At 38.8% G+C, this 22,686-nt stretch overlaps 1 protein-coding gene across 3 annotated transcripts in view; it reads right to left on the bottom strand.

The window, feature by feature from the left end:
- LOC122541943 (ubiquitin carboxyl-terminal hydrolase 54) overlaps nt 1–22,686 on the bottom strand; it is a 135,640-nt gene that overhangs the window by 3,002 nt on the left and 109,952 nt on the right. For 2 of the 3 annotated variants that reach the window (XM_043679225.2, XM_043679226.2), the window contains exons 12-21: nt 22,049–22,156; nt 21,225–21,915; nt 20,425–20,558; nt 15,646–15,819; nt 12,845–12,964; nt 11,894–12,059; nt 9,672–11,179; nt 7,981–8,114; nt 6,833–6,970; nt 4,194–4,389 (exon numbers count right to left, since the gene is read on the bottom strand). In XM_043679225.2, the coding sequence (XP_043535160.1) occupies nt 4,194–4,389; nt 6,833–6,970; nt 7,981–8,114; nt 9,672–11,179; nt 11,894–12,059; nt 12,845–12,964; nt 15,646–15,819; nt 20,425–20,558; nt 21,225–21,915; nt 22,049–22,156 (3,369 nt within the window). The remainder of the gene's footprint in view (nt 1–4,193; nt 4,390–6,832; nt 6,971–7,980; nt 8,115–9,671; nt 11,180–11,893; nt 12,060–12,844; nt 12,965–15,645; nt 15,820–20,424; nt 20,559–21,224; nt 21,916–22,048; nt 22,157–22,686) is intronic. The other variant, XM_043679229.2, reaches the window with a different exon arrangement.

The raw sequence follows: 22,686 nt of genomic DNA, 5'->3' as shown, positions 1-22,686 counted from the left end.
ATCACATTTTCAGATATTCAGTTCTGCTATGAATTATTGGAGATTACTGTAATGTTGCCTTTCAGATATTTTATCACTACATTCCTAGCTGGTTTAAAGGCTTCCTTTGTTCCCTATGTTCCTGTACTATGTGATCTGCACTACTGTGTTAGAGCACAACGCTTCACCTGTATTGACCAAATCTGCCTATTAGTCCAAATGAGAACAAGGCATTGCTCAAGTCCTTCACTTTTACAAGTTGCCTTTTAAATTATATTAACCGTTTTTTCGATCAGCAACATTTATCACTGACCTTGACTTCAGAATGGGACTTCAGAATGGGACTTTTGGCCTATTAAGCCAACACTGTCGCTCTGAAAGGACTGTCCATTTAGTCACAGTTACTTGCTCTTTCTTTGTACTCTTTCAAATTTATAATTTTCACATTTATTCATATCCATTTGACAAGTAACAATTAATCCTATTTTAACTACTGTTCTAGGAATTGCATTTGATGTTCTGATTAATCTGCACTTTTAAAAATGTTTCCTAAACCATTAATCTTTTAAATGATCTGAAGTCATAACTTCTAATTACTAGTTCACTGAAAATTGTAATAGAATCATTGAGACATTGAGCACAGAAACAGACCCTTTGGTCCAACCCGTCCATGCTGACCAGATTTCCCAAACTAAACTAGTCCCATGTGGGCCTGCATTTGGCCCACATCCTTCTAAACTTTCCTATGCAAATGTCTTTTAAATGTTGTAACTGTAGCTGTATCTATCACTTCCTCTGGCAGTTCATTCAACACACAAACCACCCTCTGTGTGAAAAGATTACCCTTGAGGTCCCTTTTAAATTTCTCTCCTCTCACTTTAAAATATGCCCCCTAGTTTTGAACTCATCCATCCTAGGAAATCCTATGTCCCTCATGATTTTATAAACCTCTGAGGACACTCCTCAACGTCCTACACTCCAGGTAAAAAAGTCCCAGCCTATCCAGCTTCTCCCTAGAAATCAAACTCTCCATTGCATCAACATTCTGGTATATCTCTCCAATTTAATAATATCCTTTCTTTAGCAGAACGACCATAACCGTACACAGTACTTCAAAAGTGACGTTCCAACTCCTATACTCAATGGTCTGAGCAATGAAGGCTAGCGTGCTAAACGCCTTCTTAACCATCCTGTCCATCTGTGATGCAACTTTCAAGGAACTATGTACCTGAACCCATAAATTTCTCTATTTAACAACATTACCCAGGGCCCTACCATTGTCCTGCTGTGGTTCACTTTACCAAAATGCAATACCTCACATTTATCCAAATTAAACTCCATCTGCCATTCCTCAGCCCATTGGCCCAATTGATCAAGATCTCTTTGTAACCTTAGATAAACTATTACACTGTCCTTTATACCATAGATTTTGGCAAAATTACTAACCATGCCTCCTAAATTCTCATCCAAATTGTTTACTTAAATGATAAATAACACTGGCCCCAAACCCTGCTGAATACCGCTAGTCACAGGCCTCCAGTCAGAAAAACAACCTTCCACCACCAGTCTCTGTCTCCTACTGTCAAATGAATTTTGTATTCAATTGGCAAGTTCTCCCTGAATCCCATGTGATCTAACTTTATTAATCAGTCTATCATACAGAATTTTGTCAAAGGCTTCACTAAATTCCACGTGGACAATGTCTACAACATCTATCAACATATACTTCTGTTAATTTCTTTATTCATTTGCATAACTTTGAAAATTTTTATCAGATTTATTTTCTCTGTTATGAAGAAATCACCAGTTTGTTTCATATCAACATGTATTTTTAGTTTCTTATCTCTGATTCTGTCCTAATGAATCTCTATCATCTTAACATCGCAAAAGCTGTTTTACAAAACCCAATGTAGTGATTTCAGAATAATCAAGAAAAAGGAGCAGGAATACATACGGCTCTTCAAGCCTGCTCTGTAATTCAATATAATCTGTAGTTTACCTCGGATTTCAATTCCATTTGCCCACCTGCTACCCATAATCTCAATCCCCAAGGGACCAAAAATCAGCTTATCTTAGCATTGTTCCATGATGGGAGTTCCCACAGTTCTCTGGAGTACAGAATTCCCCAAAATATCACAACTCTGACTGAAGAATTTTCCCCTCTTCACAGTCCTAAACGATCAGTTGTTTATCCAGAGACTGCATCCCCATGTTCTAGATTCTGCAAGCAGCAGAGATAACCCCCACTATACATTATCAAAACCCAAATATTCTCTGTTCCAATGAGATTAGCTTTCTAAACTCTAGGGACTACAGAATCAATTTACTCAGCCCTTTCTGAACAGCCTTATCCCATGGATAATTCTAGTGTCTCTGACATCAGTGTGCTGCCTCCATTGTAAGCACATCCTTCCTTAAACATGAAGAGCAAAACTGCGCACAGTTATCCAATTCTGGCTGATCAAAGTTCTTCACAGGCCCTCTGAAGAGAATCCCACCCAGACCCATCCCCCTACCCTACACCCTGTAGCCCTACATTTCTCATGACTAACCCACCTAGCTTGCACATTTCTAATATGGCCAATCCACCTAACCCACACATCTCTGAACTGTGGGAAGAAACCCATGCAGACATGGGCTGAATGTATATACCCCACGCAGACAGTTGTCTGGAATCGAACCTGGGTCCCTGGTATTGTGAGGCAGCTAACCAGTGAGCCACCATGCCACCTGTATTTCAATCACCTTGGAAATGTACACAAATAATTACGGTGAATTCCTATACAGTAGGCTCTGCTATAACATGTGTATCTTCAACATGAATTGGCTTTAATGTTATTGAAGAATTTAGACCTTATTTGTAGAATGCAAACTTTCCTTACCTGTATTGGCTATAATGTGGTTCCGGCCCCATTAGTTTAAAGAGTGCAGCTATTGTGCAATATTCTTATAACGCGAGATTGCACGAGAATGGAGCTATCGCGTTATATCAAAACTGATTGTATTCTGTACCATTGTATTCATTTACGATGCAGTAGATTTAACTGATTGAAAATCTGTTTTTTTTCTCATGCAATAATTTTATGAATGTAATAACAATAACAATAAGCAATTCTTGCTATCCAGACCGTTTTGATTAGTTAGATGTTGATCCTAAGAGCTTTTGTAAATACAATGACAATGATTAAATATTAGAACATTCTACCACAACACTAAGGTAACACATGGACTGTATGCAGCTAACATTTCCATCTGATTTTCCTCCCTCTCTGCCCAATTTCCCTCCTCCTCACTCACTGCCAACTTGGTGACATTTGAACCTTGCCTAATGAAGGGTGAGATAAGAATGTGAGGAGTCGGACTCAAAGCTGTGCCTGTCTATACTTTCTTTACCACCACCACCATACTTTGACAGCTTAGTTAATACTGGTTGTTTTGAGTTTTAGGTGTTCTGATGTACACGAGACATGTGCTTTTGCACAGCGTTTCTGGTAGCAGTGAGACATTTTTAGACAAAAAGAATAGTGGAAGATAAGGACCGAAAGAACTGCAGGTGCTGTTTGAAACAAAAACTGAAATTGCTGGAAAAGCTCAGGACGTCTGGCAGCATCTGTGGAGAGAAATCAGAGTTAACATTTTGGGTCAAGCAACCCTTCCTCAGAACTGAAGATAAGGGTTGGGCTCCAGCAATGCAAGTATAGAAGGGGGAAAACAATGGGTTGGAGATAAGGTGGTTGCCATGGGTGGCAATGCATGGGAGGTATGCAATTGGCGATGAAAATTGCACAGTGGGGTGGAGGATGCAAAGATCAGAAGGAATAGTTATGGAAATTTAAAGTAGTACTGATGCAATAACAATACTAACTTATCCACAAATATTTTGCAGGTCTCTACTAATTTCACTACAGTAAAATTAGCAGAAATTATAGTGCATCAATACTGTTTAAATTGTGATCATTTGATGAATCTCATAATAAAGCCTTTGCGTAAAAGCTTGTGTGGTGTGGTGGAACCAATGCCAACTCCTTGTAGTTAATGCCAGAAGATACCAAAACCTCTGCCAGTAGCTTCATTTACATATTGACAATTCCACATTTGAACAGCATCTCAAATAACAATATGAAAAGAAATAGGTGGACAAGGTCATCTTGCAACCCTGCACACTATGGATCAGTGCACACAAAAGGAGGTACAAGTAGAGATGCCAAGATTACCTGATGCTCTGTTTGCCTCACTAGCCTTGCTTGGCCACAATGGATCAGACGAAAGGTGCTTTGATAGGTTGGAATGGTGTTGAAGGAAAGAGGTTAACACATGAGGATCATGGGAGGAAGCTTGGGATGTGGTCAAGGAAGACGAACTGACCGATCTTTTTCGAAGCTCCATGCATTTTCTCAGGGTTGTTGTTTCCTTGTAAGATAAATGGATATGACTGTTATATGTGAAAACTTACCGTGATGACAGAAAGAAAAATTGCCTTAAATTTATTCCCATAAGCCTCTCCCACAAGATTATGCAACTTAATAAGGATGCATTAAGTTGCTAACACTTGTGCAATTATAAGTTGAAAATTACTCTGCGTAATTTAAAATTACAATCTTAGGCTATTGTTACTGCTATATAGCTATTGTTACAATTTCCAAGTATATTTTGTCCCACTGATAGGACAAACCCAGGGGTGTGACACAATAATATACAGTCAACGGGGAGTTGCATTACAAGTCCTCAACACTGACCCAATGAAGTCTCATGGTATCAGGGGCACACATGGGCAATGAACGTTACTTTGGCTGAGGCTGGCATTTATCTGGGTAAGGGATTTCAACGGTCATTATTAGCAGTGGCTCGATAGCAGCATCACTGACTAACATGGCCAATTTCTAAATTGCGGCTAGCCTGGGTCTGTGGCAGGTAGCGAAGAAACTAGCAATGGGAAAAAACCTACATGAACTTGCCCTCACCAGTCTACCTGTCACAGATGCAATTGCCCATGATGTTATTGGTAGAAGTGCCGATTTCACAGCCCTTGAGACTAAACTCTTAGCTTGTACTAAGTATACCTTCCATTGACTTGTGTAGCATTAACACTGTGTTAAATGAGAGAGATTTCAAATAGTTCAAGTAGTTTCAAAATGGGTATTCATGAGGTGCTGTGGTCCATCATTATCATCAGCAGCAGGATTGCGTTCAAACTCAATTTGTAACCTTGTCTGGCACATCCCGCACCAAACATTTATCATCAAGCCAATGGATCAACCCTAGTTCAGTTATGAGTATAGAAGGTAAGGGTATACCAGGAATATTAAAAAATGGGATATCAATCTGGTGAAAGTACAAACTTGCATGCCAAATCATAGAAGCAACATGTCGCAGACAGAGGAGACAATGAGGTCTGCAGGTGCTGGAGATCAGAGCTGAAAGTGTGTTGTTGGAAAAGCACAGCAAGGTCAGGCAGCATCCTAGTTGGAAAATCAACGTTTCAGGCCGGAGCCCTGGTGAAGAGCTAATGAAGAGCATAACATGCCCAAAACAGATTTTCCTGCTCCTCGGATGCTGCCTGACCACATGTCACAGACAGAGCCAAGCAATTCCACAACCAATGGATCAGATCTCAAATCTGCAGTTCTGTCATATTCAATCATAAATAGCAGAGTAGAATTCAATGGCAAGGAAGCCCAGCACGCCAGACAGTTGAAGCAGATGGAGTCATCTTCTGCCAGAAGTGCTGAGTGGATGAACCAATTCAGCTTCCTCTTCAGTCCCCAGAATCACAGATGACAGTTATCAGCCAATTCGGTTCACTCTAAATGATATCAGAGACTATAGATCCTGGCAACATTACAGCGACAGTAGATTAAGGGGTCTAGCAAAACTGAAATCAATGGGTATTAGCGGAAAAATCTCCACTAGTTGGAGTCACACCGAGCACAAAGAAAGATTGCTGTGGTTGTTGGTCAATTATCTTAGTCAACTGGAAAGTTCTTCAATGTGGACCCAACTATCTTCAGTTGCTTCATCAATAATCTTCTTTACATCATTAGGTCAGAACTGATGAATGTTTATTGATGATTGCACATTGTGTGGCACATTTGTGCATATAAATGCCAATGAGTAACCATCGCCAACCAAAGAGAACCTAACCATCAATCATGACATTCAATACCACTACCATCCCTGAATCCATCACAAACATCACTCTGGGGATTACCACTGACCAGAAACTGAACTGCTCCAACCACATAAATACTGTTCAGAGATTAGGAATTCTGCCGGAAGTTAATCACTTCCTGACTCCCCAGAACTTGTCCACAATCAGTAAGACATAAATGAGGATTGTAATGGAATAATCTCCATTAGGCTGAATATATCCAGCTCCAGCAATTCTCTTTTACGAGCACCTGCCAAACTTGTGGCCTCCAGCACCTAAAAGGGCAAGAATATAACAGAGTCATACAGCATGGAAACAAACCCTTCGGTCAACTCATCCATGCTAACCAGATATCCTAAATTGGTCCGGTCCCATTTGCCAGCCCTCTAAACCCTTCCTATTCATGTGCCCATCCAGATGACTTTTAAATGTTATAATTGTACCCACCTCCACCACTTCCTCTGGCAGCTCAGCATGGGAACATCACCATCTGAAAGTTTATTTCCAAGCTACGCACAATTCTGACTTGAAATTATATCATCACTGTTGCTGGATCAAAATCTTGTATGTCCCTAATAGCACTTAACCAAGGGTGCAAGCAAGTGTCTCACCACCATTTTACCAAGGGCAATTAGCAATGATCAATAAATGCTGGCCAGCCAGCAATGTCCACATTCCACAAATGAATTAATAAAATTAACTTACAACATTCTGAGAAGGAACCACAGGATCTCTGTTAGCAAGAATAGTTCCACTCAGGCTGCGAGCAATCCGACGGAAATTCTCTGCACTGTAATTATCGTTTTCCTCAATATCTCTTGCAGCAAATTCACCAAAATGCATCTTACAAAGTTGGAGGATAAAGGTAAATGAGATCAGTTAAACATCCATGATTAGCAGTGGAAGGAAAAAAAAGTCCGTAAAAACACAGGAGTTTAAAATAAGCAGAGCAAAAGGGTGATGAGGAGATCTTGCTAGAAATTGTAGTCATTTGTATTGGTCATAAACGGACGTAACACTAACTTCACTAGGCATAGCAGGGCTCAAAGTGAAATGAAGTTTCTAAATTGTGGATACTCAGAGTATAGTTCAAAAGGTTAAGTTTTGGAAAAGCATTGCACTGAATCCAGTTCACACATTAATTAATCTGACTGCTTTATGCAATAGCTGCATGTAAACATTGTATGCAAGAATAGTAACCTCGACTCATCTATCATCAATAGTTTGAGGTAATTAGGGAAGTGAATTAAATGCTGGCATAGTGAGCAATGCCCACATCCCATGAATGAATTTTAAAAATTATGATCGGTTCACCAACTGCCTTTAGATGGATTCTGCACGATAATGCAGTGCATAGTTTTTGTAGAATCCTCAAAAGATAGCCAGTGTTACCCATCAAACTGCTGCTTTCATTGCCGAACTCATGAAGTGCCAATGTGACTTTCCCTGTGGTCAGGCAGTTCCAACCTGCTCCTATATTGATGCAAAGCCATTTTCCAAACCCCAAATATGAAACAACTTCTTGAGTGAGGAGAACATTGCTGGAGCACTTAAGATGCACATCTCTACTGAAGAAAACTCAGAACTTAAAACCATGATTTCAAATATTTCTGAAATCAGAAGTAGTAGAGTACTTGGAATTAAAAGGACTTCACAACAGTTGCTTTTTGCTTTAAATTCAGTTTTGAAAAAGGACTAATTTCCCTCAGCTCACCACAGCAAAGTTTCAAAAGCTAATACTCCCCATATTGCTAGCCTGAGAGAAACTGACAATTCATTGTAAGTACACACAATAAGTAGTCTCACAATTTATTATGAATTTAGTAATATAATTTCTATTCACTTAGAAATACCTTTGTACGGATAGGTACAGGAGCTCCACAAGACACTGCTGAATAAGCATTACGCTCAATCTCTGCGGTTGGAGTTTTTGACTGACCTCTGCCAGGCAGAGAGAAGTGTTTTCTTGTAAGTGTATGTGCAGAAACTACAGGAGACACAAAAATCAGAGAGACATTAATACATCCTTCCTTTTCATAGCCAGTTATGAATTGGGTTAGCTGTCTTTAATCAGCGTCATCTTCAAAAGATAACATTTAATTCTACTACAACTAGGTATGTAGTCAGCATGGTCCAACTCCCAAACAAGCCGAGGTTACCACGAAGGATTTTCCTTCTCAACTTCTTCTACTGCCTGAGGCTTGATGATCCTCAGGTTAAACTACCACCAGCTATTTCTCTCTAATCAGACAGCAGCCCTATAAGATATGGTGACTACCTTTTCATAATTAAAATAGATTTTTGAAATTGACTCTGAATATACTCCAACTGGACCCAGCTATCTCTGATCATTATGGTGCTTTGATCTTGTTTTTCAGTATAGTCCAGAGCCTTCGATGTTGCACCACTGCCAAAAAAAAAGTCGATGTGGCAATCAGTTGTCTGGCTGGGTTCAGGTACATCTGGTATAACAATCTTTTGAATCAGCAGATTAATTGCTGTAGGAACATACAAACAAGGAACAAGAGCAGGCCACTCAGCACTCAGAGTCTTCTTGACTTGATTGGAGTTTGGTATTTTTGGGGTATAATTTAAACTGATTGGCCGAATTTGAATTTGTTTTTGTATCCAGGCAACCAGCTACTCTAGCTGCTGGACCAAATGTTACAGTGTAACTTCTCCAGCACTCTGCGTGCCTCTCTAAGTCCTTGCTAGCTTTCAACTCTCTTAAAGGAACACCTTAAACTTTAGAGGACACATCTAGCCTATCTAGCCTTTCCTCATAAGGCAATCCATTCATTCATGCCAAGTATTAGTCCAGTATGCCTTCCCAAAAAAATGTTTCCAACGCACATCTTTCAGTAAATATGATGACCCAATACGGTGTACACTACTCCATCTGTGGTTAGATGTGGTCAGATGAGTACTCAGCATTTGTTTGAATGGAATTCCTCTCAGCAAAGCTGACCTCTTTTTTGATATTAACACCTACTGGTTTCCCATATCATTTCTCAATCATAATTAGCACTTGCTTTTCCTTTTGCTTTAGGGCACCTTTATCAGTCGTTTCACTTGCTCCTCCTCCCTCATTTTTCCACACTTAAAAAAACTATCAATTTTCCAGCCCCCTTTAGTTGTGAAGAGTCATCCCGAACTAAAAATGTCAATTCTGTTTCTCTCTCCACAGATTCTACGAGAGATGTTCAGTTTCTCTAGCATTTCTTGCTTTTTAGTCTGTACCTGTTTGTAGAAAGGATTGGAAATTAAACAGCTAGACAGCACAAGGATTCCACGTTATGACTAGGTATGATGAACAACCCAAGTGTCTTAATGATTAACCTTCAGCCTATCATAGTCATTGACTGTCCTTGTACCGTTAAACACATCCCAGCCAAACTTAGTAGTTCCAATCGAATTTTGTGGCTTAAACAAAACACTTCACTGAGAAACTGACAATTAATGATCAAACTTTACGAATCTTCACAATAGTTGCTAAAAGATTGGAACTGTGGTTGCTTACTTATTGCGTGTTGAGCCCTCTCACCTGGTTTAGTACTGCTTTGTCTGGCAGTGCTCTCAGCCAACTGTCTCCCTGGTGAATATCTGGTATTCTCGGAAGCCTGCAGACTTGCTTGATAGAGCGATTCCAGTTCTGAAAATTCCAGTTCCAAATTCTGATTTGTATCCTTAAATGGTTGCACTTCTGGTTTTCCATGAGCTTGCGTGTTACTTTTTTGGCTGGGCAGATTATCATGCAAGTGATGCTGTTCACTGTTTTTGTAATCTGACTGTAACATATAATGTTCCATATCACCAACAATCCTTTTACCCACAGGCACAGAAGCTGTACTGGAAGAAAGCTTATTTTGCTGCCTCACTGGTACAGACTTGTCCTTGGAACTGGTTTCCCTGAAAACTGCTTGGACAGCACTTTGGTATTTCTGTCCACATGTCTCATCTGTCTGAACATCAGGTGAAAAACCTGACCTTCTCAAGTGACTGTATACTTCTCTTGCAGCAGCATCGGTGTTTGCTTGGTAAGTAGGCATAGATGGAGTCACAGATACCTCAGCTTTACAGTCCAATGGTCTGTGTGAAATCTGGGGAGAATACAAGCTGTCAGAAGACCACTTTGTACTACCCAACTGATCATTGCCTTGAAGAGTTCCCACCTTTTGATTCAAAGTCAGAGGTAGCTGGGATACTTCTTGATCAAATTTCTTTGGTGAAAAATCCGAACATGTACTTTTGTAATTACCTTCATCACTTCTCTGACCTAACTTAACATTTATCCTTTGTAACTGTTGTGTCATTGACTTTACATTAACCCGGTCAACTGTTGTTTTGGTCTTGGATGAACAGGCCTTGTCAAACTCCGTTGAATTCAAGTTCAAACCTAAATCACTTCTATGTGACTGATAAGGAGGAGATTCTGCAGGGGACCAGTTCAAGCTTGTGGACGACAAAGTTGTACATGGAGAAATTTCGGTATCAGTTGCGTTAAATTGACTTGAATTACAATATTGAGAAGAATAAGGACTGCTGTTTGAACAGACACCTATTTCATCTTTTTGAGTTGACATGTGGAGAGATGGTGATGGAAATGTGTGATGCATGCCTCTGTATTCAGCTGTAAGCAATGGCAAAGAACCATGTTTGTTTATTGTCAATTTATGGTTGAATACTGAACAGTCTGATTTCTCCTTTCCTTCTACTGGTTCATCAAGATTCTTCAGCTGATGCTTGGACATCGAGACACTCTCTTCCTTCTTCTCCCTGGGGAGAAAAGCTGGCACCCAATTGCAATTGCTTGGAGATGGAAGTTCGGTGGTACATCTGGCAGATAGGTTTGGTTTCAGTTCAGAAGCCAATGAAGTGGAAACTTTGCCATGCGAATTTGATTGAGAGTCACGTAACCTAGAAGCATGTTGATTAAGTTGATGATGGGAGGCTGACAGGACGAGGGAAGCTTTGGGCCTGTGATCGGATTCACCGGTAGGTTCCATTGCTCTCTCTGATGTTAGCAGTACTTGGACCTGGCTAGCCTGCATACTGAAATAAAAAGATTGTGTTATTTTTAAAGTTGAACAGTGGAAATAATCCAAAACCAGTACTAAACATATACTGTATGTTCCTATCAATAGACGCAAGCTGTAATTAAACACTATATTTAAAACCTCACATTAGCATTTAGTTACTTACTTCAGTATAATTACACTATGATATACTTATAGTATAACTGTGAACTCTACTTACTATCCAACTTAAGGAATTATTGCTGAGCAAAGTTGAAATGTTAGTGATCAATCTTATGGTTAGACTTCATGAAAAAGATAATATCCTATACAACCCTTTCTGCAGCAGAATCATTGTACATCTTCTAAACATCTCCTACACACATTATTCTCACAAGACAAGAAATTAAGTGAATCTTTAAAGTATTTACCAAAATCACACAGTCCTTCCTTTAGAGGTCACCCAAATTTATTGAAGCACGAGTAATACCAATACTTACTCCATTGCAATTTTAAGATGTAAACTAATCTTTTTTCTATACAAGTGACAGTATTTCAAACAAATTTAGGTCAGTCCTTTAAAAAAAAAAGGCATCAAAATAAGTACATACTTTAGACAGTTACTGAATACTTTGCTCAACAGAAAGTATTTTCTAAAATCAATAAATCTTATTTTCAAGACATTATTTGCAGTATCAGTGCTTTAATGGTTTCTATCTGACATTTGTCCCTCTTGAACCCAAATTACTACCTTTTGCATTCAGTGATGGGGATCCCCGGTGGAGGGGAGTGGATGGATTGTTGCATGCGCTCCTGCAGACTTCGAACCTTCTTCATGCAAACATGGAGCTTCTTATCAGCAAGGGCTTTGGTGTGTGTGATGGCACTGCCTTCATGCATAGCAAGTCTTAGTTTAGCTAAAATGCAAAACAGCAGAAAAAAAAATGCACAGGCAGACCCAAACAACATGCAGTTGTAAAACAGAAGTATGAGAAACTCACAAAATGTTCTGATGAAATGTTAAGCAGTGATTTGTAACAGCAATGAGATTCAGCTTTAATTACAAAAAGGGTGCTCTATCAAATGTCACATCAAGTGCTTATTAAATCACATATCTGGCACAGAATATGCATAGCCACACAGCTAAGCGAATGTCAAAGTAAAGCGAATGAGTGGTAGAAACACGACTCTGGCCCGCAAAAGCATAAGAGACAAACTAAACGAGAAGCACATTTGCCCAGTTTATTGCACTGGAAATCTGTATTCTAAAGCAAAATCCAACAGAATCAGTACTAAATTGCCAGTTAGATTAATTACTGTAAATAGCATTAGTTTTTGTACATATTTGGCTAAAACCAAATATGAAATTCCAACAAAGCACCATTTTGAAAAGGTGCCCAAGAAAGCCTCATTTAAAAATATAACTACATTTTGAATAACGACAACAAAAACCTTTGTTTCAAAGAGTATTTAAAATTTAGAAATTGACATGCATTACATCACTATTTTACAAATAAATTCTGTGATATAATTTCAAGGCATTTTAATGTTTAAGGAACTAATTTCCAGGTAGGAACATGACATGCATTGAAAGAAGAAATGGCAGGTTTGTGGTAAATTATAAGATTTTAGTGGGTTAATATCATAACTGGTTAGCAGAGCATTCAATCTGCAAGCAGCAAAGGCAGTTAGGCTTACTTACACATAGCTTCATTGCAGAGATTGAGCGCTGCAGCCAAGTCATCCTTTTGTTCAAGACGGAAAGACTGTTCTAATAGAGAGTCTACCTCCTGCAATGACCTCTCAAACTTGTCAGTCTTCCCTGCAGAAGCAACACCAAGTTTTCTTTTAAATGCACTTGTTTAAAGAACATTTAATAAGTATAATGAACACTTTGCAGTGGCAAATTTATTACACAACTTACCCTTTCAAATCAAATACTTCCTTTATATTTTACAGTTGATATAGGTATGAAATCTTGGATTTTTTTCATAACAATCTTAAATTGTCAAGAATTTGGTTTGAAAAAGGCAGTATTTTCATAAGTTTTTACTTGAAGAAGAAAGTTACAAATACCTTCAAATCTGAAAATGTCTCTCACCAAAAAGCTACTGACCTCAATCTCAAACAACAACATAATTGTAAACGTAATTTGGCAAACTCATGCCATTTCGACTTCCTGTGTAGCTGTGAAGGCAAACTTCGAACAGCTGCAGATTAGCAGATCAACCATTAAGTGGGCGGCACGGTGGCACAGTGGTTAGCACTGCTGCCTCACAGCGCCAGAGACCCGGGTTCAATTCCCGCCTCAGGCGACTAACTGTGTGGAGTTTGCACATTCTCCCCGTGTCTGCGTGGGTTTCCTCCGGGTGCTCCGGTTTCCTCCCACCATCCAAAGATGTGCAGGGTCAGGTGAATTGGCCATACTAAATTGCCTGTAGTGTTAGGTAAGGGGTAAATGTAGGGGTATGGGTGGGTTTCGCTTCGGCGGGACTGTGTGGACTTGTTGGGCCGAAGGGCCTGTTTCCACACTGTAATCTAATCTAAATCATTAGGCAATTCAAACCTTCTTTCATTATAAAATACCTCCAAAAGGTATTGCTGCATGACCCACTGGGTTCCCACTGTGATTGAGAAACAAGAATAGTTATAGGATGTAAACAAGGGAATCCATTTTAAAAAGAACTCAACCGTGGGATGAGTATATTGTTGGCTAGGCCAGCATTTAGTGCCCAAATGGCATTAAGCGTCATCCACATTGTTACAGGTCTAGAGCTATGTTTTCTTGAATTTTGTTTTCTTCTGCACAGGCTTCCAAGGTCCACATACAAGAGAATTCCGAAACTGGAAGTCAATACTGGGAATGGCTTCAGCATGTGCATCAGCTTTTACAGATTGTCGAAGTGGCTGTGTGGCCATGCAGCTGAGAAGAAACATAGGTTTGGAGTCACATGTAGGCCGGACGAGATAAGGACAACATATTTCCTTCCAAATGAATGGGTTTTTAATTATCATTTCCCCAGAACATGAGACAGGGATTCTGGACTGTTAGTCAAATTACATTACCATCATGCCACTGCCTCCCTACTTGCTGAATGAAAGGTAGGGCACTCAATCATCCAGCAGCTTCATTGGAACAATGATTTTGGCAGGTCTGCAAAATTATTTGTGCTGGCTTGATCGGCAAAAGAATGCAGCAGCTGCAGTCTTGTAGCGTAAACACATCTTTTGATGCTTTAATAGATAGGGACATTAAAACAGTATTACCACAAAATCATATCAGCATCAACATCATTAAAAACATTCTCATGGCAGTGAGAAGGAAGGAACATATATTGCAAGGAGTCAAGTTAAAAAAATAAGAAAGGAAGGGTCTGGAAATACTGCAAAATGTGAGGCAGAACGAAAATAGTGATTTTAAGTTTAAAGTTCAAGGTAATCTTGTACTTCTCCTCTAGCCATCTATTCATGAGACTCAAGTTGTGACAGTAAAATAGCAGACATATAATAAGGTTAGATAGGTCTGAACTCTAACTATAATGTAAAGTATTGCTCCTAATTTGTATCTTCATTTACATTACGTTTATTTAAATGTGAAAATTGAGGAAATTAAACAAATAAACGCACATTTCAAATGCTTGCCCATGTACCCCCAGGAAGTACCAATACAACACTAGTGTGTAAAGTAATTCTTATTCTACTATGTTCTTTCATATAGATGGTTGCATTATTTTCCCAAAGAACCAATATTTAAGTTGTACATATTTTTGAAGGAAATCTATAAATGCAAAATATATGATTGTTAGCAATGATGTTTGAGGTTTACATTTATCCAACTTAACACTGCTATTTTATAACACATTAGAAACTTAGGGTGTGCTTTTAAGAAAACATGCTAGCTTTTAAAATTGTTTTCAGACATACAGCCCTGCTCACTAATATCAGAAAACTCACTTCCCTTCAAGCTTAGTGAATAGAACCCAAGAAAAAGTCCTTTGCTATTTTGGAGATCCTTCAATATATGGATGGAGGTACATAAACAGTACTGATTGATGCAATCATGTTGGTGATAATGGTTTAATAAACAATCACGAAAGAGATTAATCAACTCTGTGGGTTAATTTATTTAAAATAGTAAAATACATTGGCTAGAATTATGGAGCTGCGCAGACTGGAGTTGCGAGTCAGGACCATGCAGAATCTCCACAAGTTGACTTTGTATAAATTGCATCGGCAATTCAATTTTTGATGAGTAACTTCCATACACTTGGAACTCTCTTAAAGCATTCAATAAAGTTAGATAATTTGCAGTGTTCCAACTCACTTATGTTTAGTAACTGCCCATGAAAAGCTAGGAGGATTAAAAGGCTTCTCTAATTCCTGGGTAACTACGAACTTGACCTCCAAATCACTACTGATTGCCTCAACTACACCCTCAGTACCCTGCCAGATTAACTCTTTCTACCACATGCCCTCACCCTCACCCCCTTGCCAAACACTCACCTTGATTTTGCAGCTCATCTAAGTCCATGAATTTGCTTGGCCGGGGATTGAAGACCATAGTTGCTTCCTTTTCCCTCAGTTTCTTTCTTCTTAGTTCCTCCTCTTTAGTTTTCCTTTTAATCTCCTCTTCCAACTCATCCAACTCACTTCGCACAGGGTGACTATAGTTTTCATCTATTTGAAGCAGATGTTAAAACTAATAAAAGTATACAGATCTGTTTTTGCATACAGAATTTTCCTCACTCAAAAGGATCATGATCAAGATGCACATGTAAGAAGATTTGCAAAAGCAGCAAATACAATATGAAAAATAATATCTCTCACACCGAATGGTTCAGGTCACACAACCTGAAAAAGTGTGCTGGAGTCAGATTCATGTGAGGCATTCAAGGTTGTATTAGATGTTATTGAAATTGAAACAAAGTGCAATGGTATAGGGAAAAGGCACAAAGTCATAATGCTCATTGCAGAACTGGTGCAGACGCAATAGACTAAACAGCCACTGCACTAGAACACACCAGTAATTGTGACAGGTCAGTGGAGGAAAACACGAATTGAAAATATTTTAATTAAAAGTTACAGCTCAACAGTTTCAAGTTAGTAAACACAAAATAAAATGAGAACTTTGAGTGGCCCAACCTGTTTGACTTACACTAATGTCATCACCCTAGCAAAAGTAATGATGATTTTAGTTGTTTAAATTAACAGTTAAAGAAGCTTAGCAAAGACTGCCATCATTGCAAAATACTCTGTCCAGTCTGAAAGCCATAACAGGTTACTGATTTAAATGACCCATGTATAGATATGGTGTTAGATTCTGGTACAGAATGTTTGTGGGAAGAATAGCCTTGTTTTCTCATCAGTTTCACAAATCATTCCCCAGAGGCAAATGTTGCATTGCACTAAGAAAATAATCAACAACAGAGACATCTAGCTAATATGCTAATATTCAGGAGCAGGGATAGCTCCCTAAGTATCCATACAGGATGAAACAGAACCTCAACAAGTAGTAAACGCATCCCAACAAATTATCTCTAGAATTTTCTCTTCTGTCTGAATACAGTGTAATCTTTTTTCAAGCACAATTCAAGCCAGAAACTGCTCATCTACTGAAAAAGAAATTGTGTTGCTCATGTTTTGTGCAAATTTCTACACAAAAAATGTTGTAAATCTTTGGAGTTCTTTACCTCAGTGGGTCTTGCATGTCCCATCACTAAATATATTTAAGGCTGAGATAGACTTTGAGCTTGCCATAGTCATCTCCTTTGATAGTCCCTCAGAGTCGAGGATGACTTGTTACCACTACAGGGTCTTGAACTCTGTGGTGACTGAATTGTCTAATAGTGAAGCCACAGACTCTGCCCCCATCCCTAGGTAAGGCAGGTGATGTTTGAGGAGGTAGCTGGAACAGACTCTCTGGATTACGCACACTTTTGGCCCCCACATGCCTCATTCAGTGATGTTCAAAGTGGTTGGCAGATAATTCTCTAGTTTGTGTGTTTTCCCGTCTAGTTTTCTAGCTCTTTGTCAAGCTCTAACAACACTCAAATGGTTTTTCATTTAAGGAATTACGACAGTGTAAACAATCACTAGTAACCAGAAAGTCAGCCGTGATGGCAATAAAGCGGTGTGTTTTCAGCTTCTGAAAATATCTGTCAACAGTTTGTGTATCTGTTCCAAATAAGAACATTAAAGGAAACTAAATTTTTCTTTGACTCCGTTCTAAATGATCATTCACCTATCCTGAGTTTATACTCCTGTTTTTGTAATTTTTTAAAGCAGAACTGAAGAGTTGTAATAGCCTTTCAGATTTACTTTATTGAAATAAAAAGCACTGCAAATCTGGGAGAATGTTTTGGCAGTGGTGGGGGTGAGGAAGGGAGGAGAATTAATGATAGCAAGGAGGATTAATAATAGGGAGGAAATTACAGATAAAAATTATACAAATAGATTCCATTTCATTTTGAAGTATGACTTGCATGTCAATGTATAATATTGGTTTCACTGAAACAAGAAAATTGCTATAGATCACACCAGACATTGGCTTGAATTTTCTACCTGTTGACAAGTTTGCAAAATCTGATCAACATGAAACCACTTCAAATCTGCCGCAATGTCCACCTGGCATTCTCATTAACCATGCAGGGAGTGTGAAAGGAGATTGGAAGGAAATCAGATCACTGTATGGTAGCACAAAGAATGAGTTGTTGAAAAGTTCTGATGGAAGCATCAAAATGTTAAGGAGATCTTCCGTGAAGGCTACTTTGAGAAGCAGCCTCGATGTCTGACGTGCAGGAACCCAGCACAATTCTCATATCCAACTCTGAGCTAATATTTTTGAGCAGCAACTGTGGTAAGTTGCAGAGTTTGTGCACTGGCTACATTTTAACAATGCTCTTTTATTCTGGTGAAATGAACCACATGACAAGTTGCAACATGCTACCTAGTGATTTTCCTAACATAAAGATTAAGTTCCAAGTTAATAAATCTTCAAACACTTAGTCAACTTCCATGAGTGACTTTCACTTAGTTACAATGACTATTTTCTCACTATAAGATGCTCAGTGCATAAAGTGTGGCATGAATGAGGAAGAGTTTATAGGATTTCACCACCACTAGATGGTGCATGTTTCTCCTGCAGTGAATTATTCACTACTCCAGTTCTGTAGGAGGCTGTAGGACCTGGCTGGAAAAACAAGTGAAGTAAAAGACCAATAAAACATCAACTTGCACCATCCAGGAATCTGGGAAACATTGCTAAGTCACTCACTGTGACCCAAAGTAGCCATGTCAGCGAATACTCGCATTCTGGGGACAGCTGTGTCATATCAGGAGGATTACCAGAAACAGATGCAAGTATGGCTTTGCATAGAAGCAGAGAATTCATAAAGTTTACGTTTTAAAAAAAAACAAAATCAAATGAAAATTATTATAGTCAAGTCAACATTTCAGTGTCTGGGGGACAAGAATAATGACTTCAAGCTGAACTATTGGGGAGCTATAAGCCAGTTGACAGAGGGGACAAAGCAGAGGGTAAGATTACATACTTCCCAAAAAGTTGAAAAATACTTGACACAGCTGCTGCTCACTACAGTCAGACAAGTGGAGCCACTAGAACAGCACCATAGTGCAGCCCACACTACAACTGAGTGTCTACTAATCCTAAACACAGTGTCTTTCCTGTTAGCCTGGCAATCAACTTCAAGTTAGAACCAGGAGCAAGGTCCAAACTAAGTTGTAAACATCCTGACAGCAGGCTGGCTAAGCCTGTGAACTTAAACACAGGCCCACAAAAAGCAGGTGATTGGGTAGGTGATTTAGCTCAACGGTTCTCTCTATGCTGTTTCTGAAAATGAAAATCATTTGTTTGTAGATTCTTGCAATCCCACTGTGAACTGTTTAACTAAAATACTTAGCTCTGGCAACATTCCATATTCACATCATTTGTGGCTGGTTCGTTGTAGTAGCACCAACAGCTGCACCAGCTGACCACGAGTTTGTAAAAGCAATTTCCTGGCATTTGATGTATTGCAGTCAAAGCTGAGGTGGTTCCATAAAATAATTGGTTTTTAAAAAAGCAGGAATACAATGGACTGTAAGACCAACAATGGAATTCTTGAAAGATTTTGTTTGGGGAAGCACAGTAAAAACATAAAATTGGTGTGGCTGCTGTGCCACATCAGTAATTTTAGCAGTTCAAAGTGCACAAACCTGAAAGACCCTATTACAGATGCTTTTATGAAAAATCAAAATAAACACATAAGGAATGGGAATTTTGTTGTTAGGTGAACAAAGATAAGGGGGAGGCTTGAGTGGTACACAAATGGCAGTGTCATCTGGTTGGGTTAAATAACATGTGCTGGATGGTGAATGTTAAGCATGAGATGCACGCTGAACTCAATTCCTGGCGACGTCCTGGTAGCAGTCATGAGTATGTGCAACTTCAATATGTCTATTGTAAAAAATTGATTCAAAATCACTAACTGCTGCAAATATCAGAGAGTTAATCTAAAGAGTATTTGCTAAATGCAAAGAGGGTGAGAGGTGACAGAGCATCACCCCATTGCTCTGAAACCAGAGTTGAAATCAAATATAATATCTCCTCTTTCCTCTAAGTACAAAATAAAATAAGCTTGAGGCAAGTCAGTCCAATTCCTGATAAACCAAGGCATGCAAATGCTGGAAGGTCACATCAGGTTAGTTTCTGTGGGGTGACTGAGATATAATTCCCTCTGGCATTAACAAACCTGTTTAATTCAATTCCTTAAAAGTGTAGGCTTTCCATAATTCTTGGCTCTTGGAATACAATTAAATTTGAAGTCCAGTAGAAAGGAACATTACATTATTCTTGTAAAGATATAATAATATCTAATACAAATTATTAATTGTTGGAAGAGGAGAAATGGAAGGATTTGCACAATATGCACATTTTCTCTTAATTACTGGTCAGTGAGCTAAATCAATGGATCCTTATCAAAAGTCAGGGAATACACTGCTTCATTTTTAAACTTAGAAAATAAACAACCAAGCAAAAGTTCTTTCATCAATAAATGATGGTCAAGCCCATCAGGAAACGTTTCAACATCTTATTACAAGCATGTTCAAATGGGTAAAACACAGTTGCTTTAAAAACCATTTCTTGAAAAGATTCACATTTTTAAGTGGTGAAAGGAGAAAAAGTTGATGTCATTTTGTTAGTACACTTTCACTTAACACAGTACATTTCAATCCATTGGAAAAAAAATGCATACAGAATTAGGGTACAAAAGACTTTCTTACTGAAACTTTGCTGCATGTTCACCCAGCTCTTTGAGGCTGCTGATGACTCCTGCTGTAAGGCATTGCTACTCTTTGACTTGGGAACAGTTTTCCATGAAGGACCAGAACTGATAGGCTTCTTGGCATTTGCTTCCCTATAAATAGAGCATAACACACAATGCTTCAAAGAAATTGACATTCACTGTCCAGCACATAATTGGCCACTTGGACTGTCAGATAACAGCAATTATCACTGGTATGTTGGAAGCGAAAACAAATTGAGGCTACAGGCTAACAGAAGTGTAATATTCCAATCGAAGTCAAATTACAGGCATAAAAGCAAAGCAGTATTTTTATGATAATCATGATTGGACAGCTATAATTTAGTCTGTACATGTAGAGTCATTGTGATAGAGCAATGTTTCTAACTTGTGACATCAAATTAAATTGTTTGTATCATGTAAACTCAAATATGCAAGCCCTGTTTCCAAAATGAATAATTCATTTTGGTAATATGTGTACTAACTATAGAAAGTGAGAAGTTAATTATCCTTCAATCTGATCTGCCAGTCAAAGAATCCTATGGTCTAATCCCATTTGGGTATGAAGAAACGTGCAGCCCCTATTAAAGGTATGCGATGCTTGGCTGGGCACTTGGTACGATTGAAGATTTTAAAATAATGATAATGGAAAAAAGTATGTTAATAGAAGCGTCAGAGGCAATTTCTGAAAATATCTGTTTTAACATACACTGTAAAGCAAAATTAAATATGATCTCCAGCTCTAACAATCAAAAAGTACTAACCAGATGACTGATTTACCTGAAAGGATTGGCACTAGAGTTTTGTACTCCACCAGGAATCCCATCAGTAACTGAAGCATCCAAACTTATTGGACTGTTGCTATTGCGCTCACTGCTCTCATAACCAGACTCCATTCTCTGAATGAAACATTCATTTTCTCCTGAACTATGGAGTCCTGCTTGTTGCATACTTTTACCAGGACACCCAGCCTTTTCATATCGGTCATTATTTAAGTTTACACCTTTTCCTCCATTCTGTGTGTTGTCCAGTGTCAAAGCAGCACTTCCAACCCCGATTGAACTTTCAGTCTTATTGTGGTTACAATCTTTTATGTCATCCTCGGGTGTTGTATTCAACTGCATATAACATGGACCCCTCCTTTTCTCTTTTGTAAAAATGCTATCAATATTAAGAACTTCTCGTTTGGGTTTCCACAAGTACGTTTTTGACCTGCTCGATGAGCTTGATTTGGATTCACTGCTGGTGCTTTCTGTTTCCCAGTCTCGTGACTGTCCACCTGACATTCGAAAACTGTCATTATCTACAGGCTCTGTTGTTTTTGCTGGAAATGATTTGCTGTTACTTGGGTCTTGGTTATGAGAAGGTCGATTATGAATTATATTGCTCATAGTTTCTCTGAAGTCCTTCAATCTACTAGTAGGTGGTTTTGGTCCAGTTCTTGGGGCTTGCTTCTCTTTCAGCGTTTCACCTATAGACATGAAAGACAGAAAGGCTAAAGCACGCATAGGAACAACACTCTACTATTTACAAGCACCCACTACACTGCATTTGTAATTCATGGCACTTTTGCAACAGGGCTCTAGACAGATTTCTTTCCTTACCTTCACTATGATAACCACAGGATGGAACTTCATCTAATTTCTCTGTCTTCTCTCGATTATCAGGGTGCCTTGGTCGGCTGGAACTCCGTCTTCTATCCACAGAAATCCCTTTTTTGAAAGGAGATTGATGATTAGATTCACTGTCTATATGATGTCCTGAGACAAAATATCAATTTCTCAGGTCAAAAGCATTAATTTTTAAAAAGAACTGAACATGGCAGGGAAAGCTCAATTGATTCTCTGCCTCCAACTCACTGACTAATATAATGTTCCTAATAATCCATGTTGCATGATCGTAAGTCTCTTGCATTATCAAACAATAGTGTCAATCGCTGTAATTATACTGTAGTTAGTGACCTCATATCTGAAAGTAACTGAGCTCTCCTCACTACCAGGAAAGCAAGTAAGCATCCTCAAATATAATGTTTCAGTAGCTGTTTCAGATTTCTGTGAAAATTTTCCTAACTACACCTTCCTATCTATTCCAAGCTTCTCAAGTCAGGTTGCATTTGTGCACTAAATATTAAACACCCCTCAAACTAAAATTGTATACACATTAGCAGACTTTTATCTTTAAAAAAGTAGTCAGCCATTTGCTTAACATGCAATGAAATCCCATCATCATGGCGAAAGGTGTT

Source organism: Chiloscyllium plagiosum, unplaced genomic scaffold (genome assembly GCF_037043375.1).
Source record: "Chiloscyllium plagiosum isolate Xiang-an unplaced genomic scaffold, Cpla_swu_hap1 HiC_scaffold_43, whole genome shotgun sequence".
Taxonomy (NCBI): Eukaryota; Metazoa; Chordata; class Chondrichthyes; order Orectolobiformes; family Hemiscylliidae; genus Chiloscyllium; species Chiloscyllium plagiosum.
The sequence above is the reverse complement of the archived record's forward strand: the minus strand, read 5'-3'. Positions and strand labels throughout refer to the sequence as shown.